General features: G+C 48.6%; 1 protein-coding gene across 8 annotated transcripts in view; it reads left to right on the top strand.

Moving 5' to 3' along the window:
• Positions 1–19,439, top strand: part of ABLIM1 (actin binding LIM protein 1) — a 302,737-nt gene that overhangs the window by 281,930 nt on the left and 1,368 nt on the right. For 2 of the 8 annotated variants that reach the window (XM_055119610.1, XM_055119609.1), the window contains exons 14-21: positions 3,145–3,249; positions 4,920–4,967; positions 7,617–7,763; positions 10,277–10,368; positions 12,064–12,169; positions 14,478–14,542; positions 15,594–15,654; positions 16,791–17,861. In XM_055119610.1, coding sequence (XP_054975585.1) covers positions 3,145–3,249; positions 4,920–4,967; positions 7,617–7,763; positions 10,277–10,368; positions 12,064–12,169; positions 14,478–14,542; positions 15,594–15,654; positions 16,791–16,804 — 638 coding nt within the window. In that variant the 3' untranslated portion in view covers positions 16,805–17,861. Of the gene's footprint in view, positions 1–3,144; positions 3,250–4,919; positions 4,968–7,616; positions 7,764–10,276; positions 10,369–12,063; positions 12,170–14,477; positions 14,543–15,593; positions 15,655–16,790; positions 17,863–17,940; positions 18,016–18,979; positions 19,061–19,439 lie in introns of those variants that run through there. The other 6 variants (XM_055119611.1, XM_055119614.1, XM_055119612.1 and 3 more) reach the window with 6 other exon arrangements.

Below are 19,439 nucleotides of genomic sequence, written 5' to 3' on the forward strand. Positions count from 1 at the left end.
GGGTTCAATTCCCAGCATCCAATATGGTCCCCCGAGCACCACCAGGAGTAATTCCTGAATACATGAGCTAGGAGTAACCCCTGTGCACCACCGGATGTGACCCAAATCGCAAAATAATAATAATAATAATAAAAAGAAGAAGAAGAAGATAAGTTCAAATTTTTCTTGCTCTTTAAAAGATAGCATGTTAATGCCATTCACATTTTGATGGCTAATAATTCAATGCCTAGTACCATTTTATATTCTGAGACCTTATTCCCAGTGAGCCTTATGACTTGTGGAAACCACAGAGTGTGGAATCACTTAAGCGGGCGTGCTGCTGAATCTCTCTCTGACTGGCGTTTCGAATGTCTTCGTGGGAGGTTTGAAATGAGTGTAGAGTTAAACCCACGAGGAGTTGAACATAGTGCACAGTGCACAGTTGGGTGTTTTTTTTTCTCGCAACTTAAAAGGTCAGTGGAGGCGTAAGGTATGCAGTGAAATAAAGAAGTATATCACTGGAGACGCTATTTAGCCAGAATTCTGACTAAGTAATAGTTTCTGCCTCCGCTCACCCACAAAGCCTCTTGGTGAGAGAAAGTTTGTTAAAATGTTGATTATAATCCTTAAGCCTGTGTAGTCCTAATATACAAATACCCTTGGGTGTGCATGATATTGGCTGACGACAAAAATAAACACAGTGGCATTTCATAGAGTTGAGTGGCATAAACAGAACCCATGGGGACACAGCCTGGAATTTGGGGTGTTCTACAAGTCAGAATGGTTCGTAAGAAGGATGAGGGAGGGAGTGTGGGCTCAGAAGCAACTGAGCCGGGAGGCTCGGGATACAGAGAGTCTTTAGAAGAAACTGCACATTACCGGGGATGAAACAGTGAAATTGGGGCTACTGAGTAGGGACTCCAGTGGTTGCCAACAGGAGGTGCCACTCTGAGAGCTTTGCTGCCATTCAACCTCCGGCTGTCTAGACTTGGTCGGGCCCGTGCTGAACTAATGGAGTTAGTTGGCATTGTTCATCTGTTGCTAAACTGGAATGCAGGAGACTGTGTGCTTATTAGCCTCTGGGAGCAAAAGGATTCCCCTCTACGTGTGTGAACCAAGTCTTCCTGTGTGCCTGTGTTTTTTACTCCCTGGGCCAGACAAGAAGGAGCTGGTTATTTGTCTTTGGAAGAGTGATAGTAAATGATTTGATCATATGTCAGTTAATAGATGAGCCATTTGGAGTGAAGCATCATCCTTTGTAGAAGCTGATATTCGGCTAAAACAGTCAAGTGTCCAGTAGGGTCCCTTGGGATCTAGTGTTCCAGAGGCTCTTGAGGGAACAATAAATGATGGACACGGCAGCAAAACTTTACATTTGAGAGGAAACCAACTCAGACCTTGTACTTGGATGATGCTACCGTCCACTGGCAATTAGTTTATGCTTTCGTCGCCTGCAAATAGACTGAGAAATTTAAACTCTGTTTAAGCCTGATGTTTTAGAACTGCAGCGGTTGACATCTTTCCTACTGTGCTGGCCAGAGTGAGAGCAGCTTGACTCACTTAAAGCAACTGGTTCTTGTGTAGTTAGAGTAAACATAACACCATTTGTCAGTTACAACTCAACTTTTACTTCCACATGACTGAAAAGTTTGATTGACCCTTGCTTTGTTTCCAAAAGAGCTGCTTTATTTGACTTTGTTAGCACTGAGGGGTAGAGAAATTGGCCTTTACCAAAACTTAAAACTTTCTTGACCTCAAAAGACACTACAAAGAAGAGGAAAGAACCACAGAATGGAGGACAATAATAAGCAAAATCGTTGAATCTGATAAGGGACTTGTGCATGGAATATTTAAAGGGCACGTTCAGATCAGTAAGACAAGTAATTACGGGATTAATGCATTCATCTTTGGTAGTACTACATAGTCTGGCATATTCTTGGTTTCTGACATGTTGGGATGGGGGTGTTGGGTAGAGCAATTCAGTGCAATTGCTCATCTTTTTCCCATTTTTGCATGAGCCTCTCAGTAATCTAGTCTGGTGGGAATGATGGTGGCTAAAGTGTCCCTCCAGGATTTTACCACCAAGCCCCAGCAATCCTTCTCAGCCACCTCCCCATCCTCTCCTCCAAGAACCCCCTGCGGTCCCAAGGCTGCTGTACACCCCCAACTTTTCTTCCTCTTCCTTCCTCATGATATTTCAGCCCTCAGGTTCTCTCGGTGGTTCAACCCCTAGCGGAATTACTTCTCAATGCCCAAGTTCACTCTAACGCCTTTCAGTAGCTCTCAAAGAACCAGAGCCAGAGAACGGCCTGTGTTCCTCGGAGCACACAACACACCGTGGCAATTTGAAGATGCCCTTGTTGGACCCAGCCAGCCCTTCTCTTTGAAGAGGGAGCTGGAGAGAGGTCAAAATTGGTGCCACCCTCTCCTGCAGGAGGGATCTCTTTGGTGACAGTATTTCAGAACGAGGAACCAGAAAGCTAAACTGCAGCCAGAGCACTGCTAAGACGCAGGACTGGGTTTCCTAGACTGAGTCTCCCAAAATTCAGAGAAATCCATTCCAGTTGCAAGCCTGCCATCTGCCTGGAAGTGATTGCATTTGGGTTTGCCCGACTCCCACCTGGTTAGATGCTTGGGAGTTAATCACCTGACCTGAGCGCTGACCCTGAATTATTAGCAAGTGACTTTTGCATTCCTCTTCCTGTACTTTCTACCCAACCGGTTTGCTGCTAGCTCAAGCCCCAGCCGCATGCCTTTGGAATGACGCATCCTCCTGCTACCTGCTGCCACCTGGTTCTGCTGGAACTCACATCTCTCTTTTTTTGGAAAATTAAACTTAAACCTTAAAAATAAATGTAATGACATTTCATTTATTACCTCCCCTGCGCCAGCTGAGTGGATGAAGAGTTTGTTTGTTTCTTTTATTTTTCTCTCTTTCTCCCTCTCTCTCTCTCTCTCTCTCTCTCTCTCTCTCTCTCTCTCTCTCTCTCTCTCTCTCTCTCTCTCTCTCTCTCTCTCTCTCTCTCTCTCTCTCTCCCCTCTTTTTTTTTTTAATTGGATGCTCCTCCTTCCAGTTTGTTGTCTTGGGTTTTGATTGTGCTGGCTTGGTTTGCCTTCTTGCTCTCCTTTTTTCTTATTTTGTTTTCTCCATTCTTCTCATTGGAGGCAATGAGCCATCCAGCGGCCGGAACTCCCCTCTCTTTTACCGGCCAGACAGCCGCCCTCTCACTCCAACTTACGCTCAGGCCCCTAAACATTTCCATGTTCCAGGTAGGAGCTGACACGGTCTATGTCTTGGTGTCTGTCACCGTGTAGAATGTAGCCTTGTTCCCCGTGTCTTGTCTCCATCTCTCATGCTCTTCTAATTGAGACGCACATGGTTGACAAACCCTAAATTGCAGGATCGGACCCAGAAGGCCTTTTTTTGAAAGTTTCGCATGTGAAAAGCCAGGATTGTATTCACCACACTCAGACTTCTCAACGTTTTTATTTATTTTTATCTTTAGAAGGGACTGGGAAGCAGAAAGATCAGGTTCTGAGGGTTGAATTGGCTTGCTTCGGTTCTGCACAGAATTTTCATTTTACCTTTCTAAGTCGAGTTTCCTTACCATGCCGTGGTTTGGTACCACTGACAAATTAATCCTGCTGGCAATTCAGTTATTTTCTCCTAATGACCGGACCACAGGGTATAAAACCGGATTCGTGATCAGTCTTAAGACCTGCAGTGGCCACATTAGCCAACCATGCCTGGAGCCCACAAAACTTATCTTGCAATTTAGGCTTGATGTTGCAGCTTCACTCTGGAGCCACAAACATTTGCTGTCACCATGCAGATAGGATTTTGCCCCTGGAAAAACTGGAACAGTGAGAACCTACAGACCCCTTTCTGTTTCAAGTCAGCTCAGTGTGTGAGGACCAGCTTGGCCGTCAGAGGTCACGGTACTCTTTTTCCACCGGAAGGACGTTGTCGTGCTTCTGGTAGCCATGGAGAGTTGTGGGATGAAATCACTCCCTCTGTGAACATTCTGCATAGTTGGAGCTTATCAGCACTTAATTTTTCCCTTCTGCCTTCCAAGCTGAACTGATACGGAACTCAGGAAAGTTCAGTGTTTCGGTTAGGGGTTGACAGCGCTAAGGGAGTACTGCCTCTTAAAAATCAGTTTGTTTTGTCCACGGACAATTCTGTCACCCAAAAAAATGCCTCACCGAGAAGCAGTGAGTGTCCACAGGACTCGGGCAACAGGCCTGTGGAAATGTCCTGGTATATTTGCAGGCCAAGTGAAGTGGTTGCATGATCACACAAGGTTCTGCCTAAGACAGAACTTAGTTTTGGCACCTGGTTTCTTTTTCTTCCTTTTTTTTTTGGAAAATCTGGCCCTGGCAAGCCGGGTTTTGTTGAACATCCCGGCCCCGGCGTCGGGCAGACCTGGTCCATGACATGTTCCTCTGTTTCAGCTCTTAGTCTGACCCCATTGCTTCCCACCGTGCCGCTCATTGGTTAAAAAGGAAATTGAGCCCCCGGTGCCTGCTGGGAGCTCAATTTCCAGATGAAGCAATTTGGGGACTCGCCCCCCAAACTGGTTATGTCTTCCTCCCCCACCCAACTCCCCGCATCTCCCACCCTCAGTTCCCCACCGCCTGCCTTCCCTCCTCTCGTAATTTCCCTTGGAGCGATGTGTGTACTGGAAATAAGCGGCCCATGACTGCGGTACATCTCCGTCTGCCTCCCCATGTATTACAAAGGGTTCCATGCCATTTGTCTGTAGTCATTCCTGTACGCGTCCCTCCAGTAGCCTCCGTCTTTGTAATACAAAAGCCAACACCGTGCTGGGTGATGTCTGTTGGAGAGTCTTCAGTTGGGTGTGCCCCTCGGTGGGCCTGTGTGTGCCGTCGCTGGACCGGTCCCCGTACTCACACACCTTTGCTTTTCATTTCCGCAGATGAAGGGGTCAACATCTACCGGAAGCCGCCCATCTACAAGCAGCATGGTAAAACCCGCTTCCTTCCGCGTGGCTCTGAAGCGGCAGGCGCCGCTGACTCTTCTGTCCTCTGAAGGGCTTCTGGGCTGCTGTCTTGGAGGCTCACACGGGAGCCTCCAGCCTCAGGGGCTGCCCCGGGCCTCCTCAGATGCCAGTTGTAAAATCGGGGCTCCTGGATGGGGAGCACTTAGCTTGATTCGGACGCTGCTCTCGCCCAACCACCTGCCATTCATATGGGGGGGAAAGGCCGGGGCTACTTCCGTTGTAATTGAACGTTACCCAGAACAAGTCTGGGTTCGAGGAGTTTCTTTTTCCCAGTGTTCGGCCATCAATTAATTTAACTAGCCTCTTGTAATTTTGATCATAAGCTGGCCCTCAATTTTGGTTAATTAAAGCTAGTAAGAGGAACCACCCAGAGAGAATGATTTAACGGTCTCCGTCAGTGTACCCCCAATTTCTTAGGGGGTCGGAGTGCCCTGGGGTGGAGGGGACAGGGGACTCCTCCCGAACCACAGTCCTCTCTCATTGACCCTGCTCTGCCCCTACCTGGCTGGACAGTTTCTCATCTGTCAAAATCCAGTGTCTGTGGCCAGCAAGACTCTCGAATTCCAAGTCACATGCAGGTGAAATTTAGAGTTGTGTTTTTCTTCTCTGGGAATATAGTTTTTTTTTTTCACCCAGGAAATTGCATTACTTGCTGTAAAAGTACATACATCCTCTGTGATCAGATAGAAAGTCGAGATCAGGTGGTCTCGGAAAATGTTGCACAAATTGTGCCTGGACATTTGAGGCTGCCTTGTGAATCCATCTGATACAAATGAATCCCTTAAGGTTTAGGGTGCCGTTCCAAGCAAAAGTTGAAGATGCCCAAGGAAAAACTTTTAGGCCAAAGGTCTTCTAGCGGGTGGGAATGAGAATGTCTCTTGTGATGGCTCTAGAACTATGATTTGCTTCCCTTCTTTGGTGTCCTTTATTTTACACCACATGCTTGCTCTTTAAGTTTGTTAACATTGTTTTTGTTTGTTTTTTTATGGTTTAATGTCTTCTCACCCACTCATTAACATGTGAATGTTTACTGACTTCATCAATTCTAATGCGTAAGTACTGTTTGAAGTCATGCTTTAAAAAAAAAATTTAAGAGTCCCTTTTTTTGATTGAGCAGTTTATGGAGATAAAAACAAAACAAAACTCTAGTCCTGCCTCTCTAAATAAGAATAATCAAATAATTAAATTTTTACATTGTATAATGTTATTGGGGGTAATAGGTTAGCTTATTTGAATGGAGTTTATTTTGAATTTACTTTCTCTCAATCTGTTGCAATTAAGAATAACACAATCAAAATAACAAGGGCAACAATTTGCAAGGCAGCAGTTCACTGCAAGAGAAATAGTCGTTATTCCCCAAACAGATATGTTATGAAATTGCTAGACACAAAGTCATATCTTTTATTCACGTAGATGTAAAATGCAGAACTACTCAGTCTTTAAGGCACTCATGCATTTTGCTCTTCTTCCAGAGGAAAGTATAGTATGCAATGTTTTCCAAGAAGAATTTTTCCCCCATGAGGTTAAAGATTTAGAGTTACCTGCCCCATGCCCTGGATAAGACTTTACCCCTTATTGCTGGTTGACGTTACTCCGTCCACTTAAGCAAGACAAGACTCTGAAAAATACCTAGAGCACAGAATGCTTATAATAATGATGATGATGATGTAATACTTACGATGGTAACTGCAGATTCAAAAAGTTATTTGGGGATTTAAATTATTTCTGAGTCCAGGGAGGAGTAAAGTTTGTTTTGAAGCAAAATCAAGGAATTTCAGAATGCTTAGTAGCATCCCAGGCCAATTTGCAACATGAGTCAGAATCAAGCACGATGGGTATACTCACTCGCTTGGCTCTGCTCGGTCTTCGATTAGATTTTGGCCGTTAAGCCAGTGACTCTGGGACCTTGACCAACACTGAACTGATGCGGCCCTTGCCTGACTTGGGTTGTAGAGCTGGATGACTCAGCTTACATGCAGCCCCATAAACAGAGCAATAAGGGCCCAGACCTAGCTCACGCTTATTCCTGCAGACTAAGAATCGATTTTCCCCTTTTCCATTTCTCCTGGAATTCCAGGTGTGTGTTTGCGTGAACTGGAGCAAATATGTCTGTGGCCAAGATGCCACAAAAATGCAAAGGCAGCCAGCGCTCATAAGATTAATATATAGCTAAATAACAGCATCCTGCTTTTAGCGCATTGATTTCAAATTACTAACGTGGCTTCCCAGTTGCTCTAGAAGAGCGGACCCCGAGGGAGTGATGGCAATGTCCTCTCCCCATGCTGTCCAGTACGGCAGCCACTCACCCCACGTGGCTTCCGAGTACTCGCAATGTGGCAGGTGCCACTGAGGAAACTGGATTTCAGTCGTATTGATTTGGGGAGGGGGTGTTATTTTTATTGTGTTCATTTGAATAGTCACATGTCGCCAACAAGCTCTAAGAGAAGGATTTTCAGATATGGACAAATGGTGATGAAGCTTCTGAGTTGAAGGACTGAGGATGCTCTAGGTGGTCACTAGGTCTCAGAGAACAAAGAAGCTGTATAAGTGGGATTGATTGGACCAGCAGGACTTCGCAGACTGAGAGCTAAGCTCCCCCTGGTTCCCACCTAGATGCAGCTGCCTTGGCAGCCCAGAGCAAGTCTTCAGAAGACATCATCAAGTTTTCCAAGTTCCCAGCAGCGCAGGCTCCAGACCCCAGCGAGATACCAAAGATTGAGACGGATCACTGGCCCGGCCCTCCGTCTCTGGCTGCCGTAGGTACGCGACCCTTGCAGCTCAGCTCCCTGGACAAATGCCAGGCGCTCTCGCCGTGAAATGCTGGAGAGATGCGAGGCAGTGTGTCCTTATCTTAAAGACACTAGGGAAAGGTGGTGGCAACAGAGCAAAGAGAAGAAATGGAAGGGCTACTGAATGTGCCAGGTGCTTTGAAGCTGCAAAGCCCCCATGCAACCCCACCTGTGAGATGGAGACGGATCTGGGTCTGCAGACACCGTGATGCTTGAGTCAGGTCTCTGCAGGCTCTCTCCGTCATCAGAGCCGGTGGGTCGCTTGACGGTAGAAGTATGACTTCCGGCAGTTCCATCTGTTTCTGACTTTCTGGGTGGGAATTCCAACTCTCTTAACCGGTTCTTCACCCTTGGGGAGCACTTTCACTTTCCTGGCGAAATCACCTTCTCCTTACTGTCGAAGGGCCACTGCTGAGACACTAAGGGTGCACTAAGCTTACTGGTCACATGACATGCTGTTCCATCTACCATCTCCATGAATTCTGTGCTGAAAATGTCACATTGGAGCTGTTTGCACACTTTTTCTTTGAACCACAAATTTATGCTTTAGGCGGTGTCTGTGTCTTGACCGTTTTTTGTCAGTGGTGGGATCATTTGGCCTAAAAAAGTGGTATTAGCAAACCCAGATGCTAATACCGAAATGTCAGCTTTACAAAGATCATGCTACCGGGTCTTATGCTTGTTTTGCCCCCATAATGGCCTTTAATTTTCTGAAATCTCCCAATCTTCTTCATTATACTCTCTCTCATCAGGTTTTTAGATATCTTTTAGAAGATACAATGTAAGTGGGCTTTGAAGGGATGTATTGTTATAGACCTCGTTAAAGGAACGCTGGCTTGACCCAGCATTCCTGAGTATTCTATGGATTTGACTTGAGACTTATCTCATCCATGCGAATTTGTGCCTGTTTTTATTGGAGGTGGGGCAACTGTTGGGCTACAACCAGTGGTGATCAGGGCTTACTCCTGACTCTGTGCTCAGGGATCACTCCTGATAAGATCAAAGGACCATATGGGACACCAGGATTGAACCCAGGTCAGCTGCGTGCAAGGCAAGAGCCCTACCCACGCTACTATGCCTCCAGCCTCCATGCCTATTTGTTTTTGATGAATGTAGACTTAGGAAAGAAAATCCCCAGGGACATTCTTGATTTCAAGATTCAGGCATCATTTTCTCTGCCAGCTGTGTCCCTGCTGACACTTGAGGTTTCAAGGGTCCAGTCATGTGACCTGGGGACTTCACAGCAACCAAACTTTAGGGGAACAGGAGCCACAGCATCTTGCTAGTTACTGAAACCATCACTGTAGTTGGGAGCACCTCTTCATGTTCCAAAATAAAGAAGAGTTATAGACCAATATTAAAATCTGAGACTCTTAGTCAAACCATGTTTTGATTAGATTAGCAAGATTTCCTGTTTTCCTACCCCCCACCAGATTAATGCAACCAATAAGGAAAAACAATAGCTATCTGTATTTTCAACCATCCCACTTCCAAGTCTCTGCTCTTCATCTCCCCTTTTATTAGAATCTTAAAAATACAAACAAAAAACAACTTTTGAAAGAACAAGCAAAACAAGGAAAAATATTTTAAAAATTGTACAGAATTAACATTACTAGACCAAACTCAATAACTTTTAGCTGATTTATCCCTGTTTTGATGAACCCATTAGGATAAACATGTTTTCAGGGGCATTTTTCAAAGGATTAAAGAAGAAAAAGCAGCAGCAAAGGGATTATTCCCTAAAAAAGAAAAAAAAATCCCAAACATACCTGTGGATAAATTATGGGTTGAAGTCAGGATAATTACCTGATGACATCTGGATATTCAGAATAGGGAAAAAATAGGAAAAGATTTAGAAAGAGAATCACAAATTGGATTTTTTTAGCTGTGTGGCAGTGTATATGCTGGGTAAATTTGGATTCTTCTGTACTTGAACACCATCAGAAAGTAATGAGTGTGAAGGCTGGAGAGATGACACAGCAAGTCAGACATTTGTCTTGGCACATACCTGACCCGAATTTGATCCCTACCACCCACATGGTCTCCCTAACACTTAGCCAGGAGTAATTCCTAAGAGCAGAGCTAGGAGTAACGCCTGAGCATCCCTGGGTATGTCCCTTCCTCAAAAGAGCAAGTAATGACTGTCGATGCCCTGTCACAGAGCTTTGGCCAGTGGCCAGTGAATTGGATTAGGCCAATGAGATGACAGTTCTGTTTGCGCAGAAAGCTGGTGGTCGGGAGGCCAAAATTCCTAGCTCACTGGATCTCACATTGAATCAGCTCATCACACAGACCCATTGCCTTGGGAGCCACCCAGAGCGCAGACTCCACGAGGGGCCCTTTCTTCTCTTGTGTAGTTCAGTAACTGGAGAGACCCCCCTGGACTGGGCTGGGCTGGCACTTGGGGGCCCTTGGGACCCAGTGTTTCAGATGCCCTGGCCTCAGGGAGGCTAATGGGAGAAGTTGTCTTTGCTATGAAATTAGGAGCTGACATGAGACGCAGATCTAGTGGCAGAGAGGAAGATGAGGAGGAACTTCTGAGACGCCGACAGCTTCAAGAGGAGCAGTTAATGAAGGTGAGTCCCTTGGTCCAGTTGGTGGCTTTTGTTGTGGTTTTAATGACTCCTATGGGCAAGCCATCATGGGGAGCAGTGGGTGGCCCCTGACTTCAGGGGTAGGGGTCAGCTCAGCCATATATGATGACCCTCTCTCATTATGTGCTGACTCTCCTAAAGCTGAGGACTTAGGGGGGCTCTGGAGGAGATAACCTGGAGACAGGGTCAGGGACCCCCCAGACTGTGGGCTCTTGGCAGCAGAGACTGTATGAGACTGAGCAGGTGTGTATGAGCTGTTGACATTGGGAAGACGCTCAAGGAGAGGCTGCAGGGATAGTGCAACACGGAGGGCATTTGCCTTGCGCGTGGCCAACCCGGGTACGGACCCAGGCATCCCATATAGTCCCCCAAGCCCACCAGGAGTGATCCCTGAGCACAGAGCAAAGTGTAAATTCCAAATAACCCCACAAGCATAGTTCCTACCCAAAAAATTCTCCAGTACCAAGGACAGCTAAGGCAGGCACTGGGGTCACACTTCCCGTCCTCTTAACAGTGCTGCCAAACAAGTGTCCTTGGATTGGGCATTTCTCTGAGTCTTGTCTCAGGGCTGGGGACTCCTTCAGTGTGTACCCAGCCCAAGGAGAGGGGATAAAACAGACTCCTCCCAGGAAATTCTGGCTCTGTGCCACTTCTCTAGCAAAGGGCCCCCATAGCCCCTCAGAAGATAAACATACAACAGCCAATTCTGGCCTGGGGTCAGGGAGCCCAGAAACTGAAGTTCTTACCGAGAAGACATTGCTGAATTTGTGACCTTTACCCTTAAAATACTTAGTCACACAGAAATTGAGTAGAACTGGCCCCATGGGGAGGAAGGAAGTGAAATTGCATTTATAGAGTGATCCCAGATTTTGTATAATATTTGTACAGAAAAACACTGGGTGATGTATGTCATGTTTATCTCTGGCAGATGATGATTTCGTCCTATGTTTCTAAAAATCTATATAATGAGTGTATCTGGCTTTTTAAACAAATCAACATAATTTGTAGTTTTTAACCTTTCGACGCCTTATGCACCCATCTGGGTTTTCTGATGATTGAAAACCCACTGAGATAGTTTCTTTGTAAAGATACTTCGTGAAGGTCCCCAGTCTCCCCTTCCCACACCAAAAATTCGCATGCAGGAGCAGAGATGATGGGCTGCTTCCGTTGCATGCAGGTTCAGTACCTATGTGGTTCTTCCAAGGCCATCAGGTGTTGTTGCCCCACAGAACAATGAACACACACCACCCGAGATTACTTGCGGGCACTTTTATGGGTGGAACGAGATGGAAGAACATCCTTCAGTTGAGGAATATGCTTAAGACATTGAAAAGTAGGCTGGAGCAATAATAGCACAGCAGGTAGGGCATTTGCCTTGCACGTGACTGACCTGGGTTCGATTCCCAGCATCCCATAGGGTCCCCTGAGCACCACCAGGAGTAATTCCTGAGCACAGAGCCAGGAGTAAACCTTGGGCATCGCCGGGTGTGACCCAAAAAGCAAACAAACAAAAAAAGACATTGAAAAGATTGAGAGGCGTTCGGGCTCCAAACCCCATCCCAGACCCTCAGGAGCCACCAGGCGCTGTGGCTATGCTTACTCCAACCTCTCCTTTTGAGAATGAGTAGAAGCTGCAGACCACAGCATCACCTTCATTGCTCTCTCCTCTGTGGCTAGCTCAACTCAGGCCTGGGGCAGTTGATCCTGAAAGAAGAGATGGAGAAGGAGAGCCGGGAAAGGGCGTCTCTCTCAGCCAGTCGCTACGACTCTCCCATCAACTCAGGTGAGCCAGCAGCAGGCCGGCAGCCTTCCCCGAGGGGCGCGCTCACCTCCTGTCTCCCAGGAGCCCGCCTTGACCGTCCCCGGAAATGCAGAGCCTTTTCCGGAGGGACCTGCAGCGTGTTCTAGGGAAGGAAGCAGGAGAAGCCCACTTCCTGCCCCCTCGTCTTCCTGATGAGACGCTCTGGATCTTTCCTTAAGTGTGTGTCTTCTGCCTGCTCGAAGGTGGGGACTCTCCACCTCCCAAGAGCCATGAGGAGTCAGTTCCCGTGGGCAAGAGCTGCCTTTTAGAATATTTTTCTCAGCGGCACTAGAAAGGAAAGCTTTCGAACAGGATGCTTCTGAACTCCAGAAATTGTGGAAAGCATTGCCTAGGCAGTGTGCTTTTATAGGAACAAATGTAGAAGAACTGAAAGCTAGTATTTTGACAGCTTTGGAATGTGTATGCGTGTGTGTGTGTGTGTGTGTGTGGTGTGTGTGTGTGTGTGTGTGTGTGTGTGTGTGTCTGTATTGGTCCTTCAGTATAATTTCTCCTGCTTATATGTTTTTTTTAACAAGCTAATTCTCATAACATGCAAGATATTCCTAATTCTCATAACATGCAATAATTTCTCTTCAAAAGGTTCCTTTTAACCTGTGCTTAGTGTTTATACACTGTAATATTTTATTTTAATGCTTAACTTTAAATCATTATCTTATTTAATATTCATAACACACCACTGAAATAGATTCTATTTCAGAATCCTGTAATAGAATTCTGTTACAGGATTCTGTCCTGTTGTTCATCAATTTGCTCGAGCGGGCACCAGTAACATTACCATTGTGAGACTTGTTACTGTTTTTCGCATATCAAATACGCCACGGGTAGCTTGCCAGGCTCTGCCGTGCGGGCTGGATACTCTCGGTAGCTGGCCGGGCTCTCCAAGAGGGACAGAGGAATCGAACCCGAGTCAGCCGCATGCAAAGCAATTGCCCTAGCCACTGTGCTATGGCTCCATAGATTATTATGCTTTGACTTTTATCATCATCATCTGTTTTGTAGAACAGGAGGCAGAAATAGTGGTCTAAATCACTTCCCAATTTCAAACAAGGATTGAGGAGTCCAAGTGCAACCCCAGAATCCAGTATTTTTTTATTTGTTTGTTTTGGGGGTTTGTTTCGGTGTTTTGTTTGTTTGTTTGGTGTGCTGGTGGGGGGAGTGTTGGGCCACACCAGGGTTTGCTTCAGGCTTACTCCTGCTCCTGGCTCTGTGCTCAGGAATCACTCCTGGCAGGGCACAGGTGTACTAGGGAGCGAACCCAAGTAGACCATGTGCAAGGCAAGCACTCTGCCCACTGTACCATCTCTTTGACCCCCAGAGTTCTCTGTTGGCTGGGTGTCCTGCCACCTCTCCTTGGTGCCTCCCCAACATACAACGTGGGTCAGATTTGCATACTGAACATCAGAAATTTTCCTAATTCTCCAGTCATTTGCTTAAAAATATCTCAAATAAATATTTAGGATGAAATCCAGTGCCCAAAGCTGCAGAGGTATAATTAGGTTACAAAGCCAAATAACACCTGGATCGGCTCCATCCAGACTGAGATGTCTGTGTCATTACTGGACAGTAGGCTCTAACCCAGGCCTTCCATGAGTCCGGCTGTGGTCAGCCAGGAGACCGCTGATAACTGATGGTGCTGATTAGAAGCCACTGTCCCCCCCAGCGAGGGCCAAATCATTGCTTAGCTATTTCCAGGCTAAATGACCTTGGATGAGAGGTGTCACTTCTTTTAGCCCCTACTTCTTCTGTGAAGTATCTATGTTATTAGTGTTATTTGGCTGGAGAGATAGCACAGCGTGTAGGGCATTTGCCTTGCATGCAGCTAACCCGGGTTCGATTCCTCTGCCCCTCTCAGAGAGCCCAGCAAGCTACTGAGAGTATCTTGCCCCCATAGCAAGCTACCCGTGGTGTATTCAATATGCCAAAAGCAGTACTGGTGCCCACTTGAGCAAATCGATGAACAACGGGATGACAGTGACAGTGACAGTGGAGGATCCTACTGAGAATTCAGAGAGGTAAAGCTTCCGAGCTCCTAGTTGTATATTAAAATTGTGGAAGCATTAGCTCCAGATAACTTCCCTCTTCCTTAGCAGGAGCACTGCTACCCGCTTTCCATACTCCCAAACATGGCAACATTCTCTGAACACTTGAGTCCAAAACTGGGTTGTTTCCTTTCTCCATCTTCTGTCTAGTAGGGTCCAGGCGGCCCAGTCGATGAGGACGTAAGCTTTAGATGTGCTGACAATTGCTTTTTGGCCTTTTGCTCCTTCAGCTTCACATGTGATGACGTCGAAGACTTCATCCCTCCCGGGCTATGGAAGAAACGGGCTTCACCGGGTGAGACTTTCTCCATTCCTCTAGACCTTCCCTCCTCTGACCTGTCCGGTGTCCTGACATAGTGCCTGAGTAGGCGTCACAGCCGGATCTCAGCACAGGACAAGCATTGTAATCCCCCAAAGGGCTTTGAGCAGGGCCAGAGCAATAGCACAGCGGGTAGGGCGTTTGCCTTGCATGTCGCTGACCTGGGTTCAATCCCCGACATCCCATATGGTCCCCCAAGCACCTCCAGGAGTTATTCCTGAGTGCAGAGCCAGGAGGAACCCCTGAGCATTGCTGGGTGTGACCCCCAAAAAAAAGTGGGAAATTGACTTCAGGTCAGAGATAGCCTGCATCATTTTGGGGGGGGGGGCGCTCAAGGGGGAAGGAGGGAGATGAAGGAATGGCACAGTTAGATATTTCTCCAACCAAGCAGAAGTCATCCTTGTGGCATAAAAGACACAAGGAAGTTGCTTAGTACAGCCATGGTCGCAAAGCACAGAGCCAGTGAGACCGTGTGGATATGTGGGGAAATGTGACTTTTGTAACCAGCACGAGATACTTGCTCAGCAAGGGCCCCCCTGAGCAGAGGTGCAGGGGCTTGCATGTAGACAGTGGACGAAATAGGAAAGAAAAATCGTGGCGCGTATGCTGCCCGAGTGCACGTGCTGCCCGTGCCCGTGTGGCCGAGCACATACGGTGCCTGAGCACATGTGTCACCCACATCTCCCCTCTTGGGATGTGTACTTTCGTGCTTTCCCTGTCTAATGCTGGGATGTGTGGAGGGGCTCTCTCCGCCCCTGGAGAAGCCCGGGTTCTGTCTTGAGCAAGTTACTCTCCGCTCTCCTCCCTCCCACTTTCTCTCCCTCCTTCCCTTCAAACCCTCCAAATAAAAACTGTCATTTCATTAAGAAAAAAAAAGAAAGAAAAAGAAAAAATGGAAAATTGTGTGGGACCAGTCCAGCTGGGGAAGAATTCTTAAGATTTGTGCGGAAGGGTTTGTTCCTCCTTTCAGACTCCAAATAACGCCTGGGGTGTAGTTTTCCTGATCCTCCGTTTCTCCCCCTTGCAGCCCGTTTCCACGGACTTCGCTCAGTATAGCAGCTTCAGGGACGTCAGTGGAGGAGTCCGAGGTGAGGCTGAGGCTGAGCTTAAGAGGTTGAACTAGTGCAAGGGGGGGAGGGGCCAGAGAGATGGGACAGGGGTGAAGGGTGAAGGTGCATGACCCAGTTGCATCTCTAGCACCATTTCCTTCCCCGGCACCTCCAGGCACAGTCCCTGAGGCCCCTGCATACCCCTGGGGTCAACCCAGCATGGCAAGGCCCGAGCCCCTGGCCAGGTTAACAGAGGGTCCCCAACACCACTGGAGAAGCCCCTCCCGAAAGAAATAGTAACTAAGACCAGGCACAAGTGGGGTGGCCGGGATTATGCTGTGTTTAGACCTGAGGCGGCGGCCAGAGTGCTAGTACAGCGGGTGGGGTGCTTGCTTGGCACGCAGCCAACCCAGGTTCGATTCCTGGCACCTGTAGGGTCCCCCAAGCTCGTCAGGAGTGATCCCTGAGTGCAGAGCCAGGAGTCAGTCCTGAGCACAGCCAGTGTGGCCCAAAAAACAAAAGGGAGAAAAACAAAGACAAAAACACTTACAGTGTAGGATCACAGGGCTAGAGAGATAGTACAGCAGGCGGGGCTCTACTGACCGGGGTTTGATCCTGGCATCCTACCTCATTTCCCGAGCCCTGCCAGGAGTGAGCCCTGAGCAAGGCCAGGTATGGTCCAGAAACCCCCAAATAAAGCTCTCCCTGAGGGGTTAGTAGAGCGTGTATTAAAAGCTGACGAGGTCTCCAGAGAAATGAAACCACGAGGAGCCCATTTGCAGGGCGAATTCTGGTTCTGTCTCGTGCACACCACTACATTAAAAGCCTCAGGGTTCATCAGCGAGCCGGGCCTGGCCCTGCCTGCCGTGTGGAATCTCTGGGCTCGAAGGTGTGATGGACACAGAGAGAAAGAGAGAGAGAAAGAGAGGGGGGGGGGAACACGAGGAGCAGCCAGGGAAGTTTTCCCGAGAAAAGGATGATAACTAATAATCAAATCCAAAATGTGCATTTCCCGGTTTTGGGAAGACAGAGCGGGTATGTGCCGAGATGGGGAGCAGGGAGAGAAAAACATGGCCCGTTGGGGATGGTTCGGGGAACGGCACTAGAACAGTCTCTTATGCTGGTGTCTGTCCATGGTCTCTCCCTGATGATGCTTTTTTTCATTTCCTCCCCAGACTACCAGGTATGAAGCACTGTCTTTGTCTTGCCCGTGCCACCAGCCCAAGCCATCTTTCCACCCAGGGAAGGATTTCGGTGGATCTGTCAGTCTCTCGTTATGGGGGGGGGGGGTCCTGGGGAGCAGGCGGACCAGTTCCCACTGTCCCTGTAAAGGGGGGAACTTGGGAACTTCTTTATTTAGCATCAAAGTTGTGATGGACACTGAGAAAGGGAAGAGGGGAGAGGTCAAAAATCCATCATAGTTCTGATGATTCATTTATAAATTTATGTTGCTGGGTACAAAAGCTTCTAAATGGATTGGATGAGTTTTGAGTCCTGCAAGGCCAGACCCAGTGACTTTTGTGCACCTTCTGAGACCCCCCCCAGGCCAGCCGTTCCCCGGCCTGTGCTGTGCTGGGGACATGGAATGGACTGGGAGTCTGGCCTCCGTCCCCCTGGGCTAGAAGGAGGCCCGTGCCAAGGCCCTGCCCCTCTTCTTCCCCTTTGTTATTATTAGTCCTGCTGTTCCTCCCCGGCCCTGCTCGGTCCCCAGTGGGAAGAAGTTCTCCTGTTGCTGATTAGGCGAGTGCTACTCTGGTACCATTCCTGTACGTCTCGAACCCGAGCCTTATCCTATCATGGTCACAATAAGAAAATGGCTTTCACAGACCTGGCAGTTGGCTGCTTAGTTTTAAAGGCCTAGAACCTGAAGCAGTGCCTGAGTCAGAGTCCCGGGGGTCAGGGTCTTCCCCCCAGGGGTTCCCCAGAGAGCAGCCTTCCTGCCAGGGTCTCCAGTCGGAACAGCCGAGTTCTTGCCACGGTAGAGCTGTAACAGCGGTGAGGCTGTGAGAGTCAGCTAGGGGCCGGAGCGATAGTACAGCGGGTAGGACGTTGGCCTTGCACGCAGCTGACCCGGGTTCGATTCCCAGCATCCCATAGGGTCCCCTGAGCACCACCAGGAGTAATTCCTCAGTGCAGAGCCAGGAGGAACCCCTGAGCATTGCCAGGTGTGACCCAAAAAAAAAAAAGAGAAAGTCAACTGGGGAAGGATGAGCCCCTGCCCCCCCTCCCCCTCCCTTCTCTCCCCTCCCCCCTGCCGGGTGCTGGGGTGCAAGGCTGGCCCCGAGCTGTTGTGTGCTGCTCCTTGAACGGGCTTTTCTGCGACAGACCCTCCCAGACGGCCACATGCCTGCGATGAGAATGGACCGAGGCGTGTCCATGCCCAACATGTTGGAACCAAAGGTAAGTGCCGCTCTTCCCCGCCCCCGCCCTCGGCTCGGGGGCAGCGCCGGGACCCCCTGGCTTCCGCACGATGAGGGGCTTCTCTCTCGGCCTCACTCTCAGAAGGTCGAGAGCCCCTTGGCTGTGGTCTGGGCCCTCGCCGTGCTCTGCAGGATCTTGCCGTTCCTCTGGGTGGGGCGCTGTGTCTCAGCCCCCCTCCCCGAGAGAGTCGCGGCACCTGTTCCCTGTGACCTCCCCTTCCCTCACTCCCCTGTCCCTCCACGCGCTGGCTCCATGCCCGGTGCTGAGAGCAGCTGCAGGCCACTGCAGGCAGGGCACCCCCAGCCCAGGGTGCCTGGGCCTTGTCCAGATCTAGCATGGCACATCACGGTCAGCCTCAGTTCAAGGCTACGGGGAGGGGGGAGGAAGAGGGGAAGGAGGGGGTGGCAACTCAGAGGGTGCCCGGCCGGGGCCCCCAGTGGCTGCTCCTGAGCTCATTTCCATCTGTCGGGCACCGGAGCCCACATAGGGCAGGACTGGCGAGTCTGCACAGAGCTATCGGCCGTCCCGAGCCTGGACCCCAGCTCTCGCTTCTCTGCTTCTCTTCCTCCCCAGCTTGTCTGTCACCCGTCCGTCTCCCTTCAGACACCAAACACCCCGCCCCCCCCCACCCCCCGGCACAGGGAGTGCAGGGCCTGAGGCACTAGCCTTGCAGGTGACTGACCCCGGTTCAGTTCCTGCTGGGTGGGACCCCTCCCCCCCAAACCAAAATAAATGCACAAGAGCCACAGATTGCTCCCCTGATGGGCCCAGGGGCTGTGTCGGAACCTGGATCCTTGGGGAAATCTCCTGACTCTCACAGGAGAGTTGCAGTCCCCTATGGCTGCATCCAAGGGGAGGGGGGGGGCAGGGGGGGTGTTATTCCATCATGCTTGTTTGTACAGTGGACCTCCGGGTTCTAGAACAGCTGTTCTCTCCTTCACAGATATTTCCCTATGAAATGCTCATGGTGACCAACCGAGGACGCAACAAAATCCTTAGAGAGGTGGACAGAACCAGGCTGGAGGTAAACATTTTATATATTTATAGGGTTTTTTATTTATATATACATATAAATAAAATGCATAGAATTATATAAAATATGTAAAACTAAAATTTTTACCATATAATAGATATTTTTCTTACCAATTTTATTACCGTAACATAGAATTATAGATACCCAGCCTCGATGGCATGTCCTCCTGTCTTATTTTTCCTCCTACTTTCCTATTAAGAAATATTTCAGTGGAAAAAAAAGGGAAAGGACCGCATCCTAGGTAGATTATTACACAAGATGGTGATGAAGGGAAAAACCCAAATACCTAAATATGTGTTTAACAGATGCGCAGAAAATGTGCGGTAGCGTAAACTCTAGAGCAGGGGCTGGTCTCCCCGGTAAAGCAGGA

The sequence above is a fragment of the Sorex araneus genome, chromosome 11 (assembly GCF_027595985.1).
Source record: "Sorex araneus isolate mSorAra2 chromosome 11, mSorAra2.pri, whole genome shotgun sequence".
Classification (NCBI taxonomy): domain Eukaryota; kingdom Metazoa; phylum Chordata; class Mammalia; order Eulipotyphla; family Soricidae; genus Sorex; species Sorex araneus.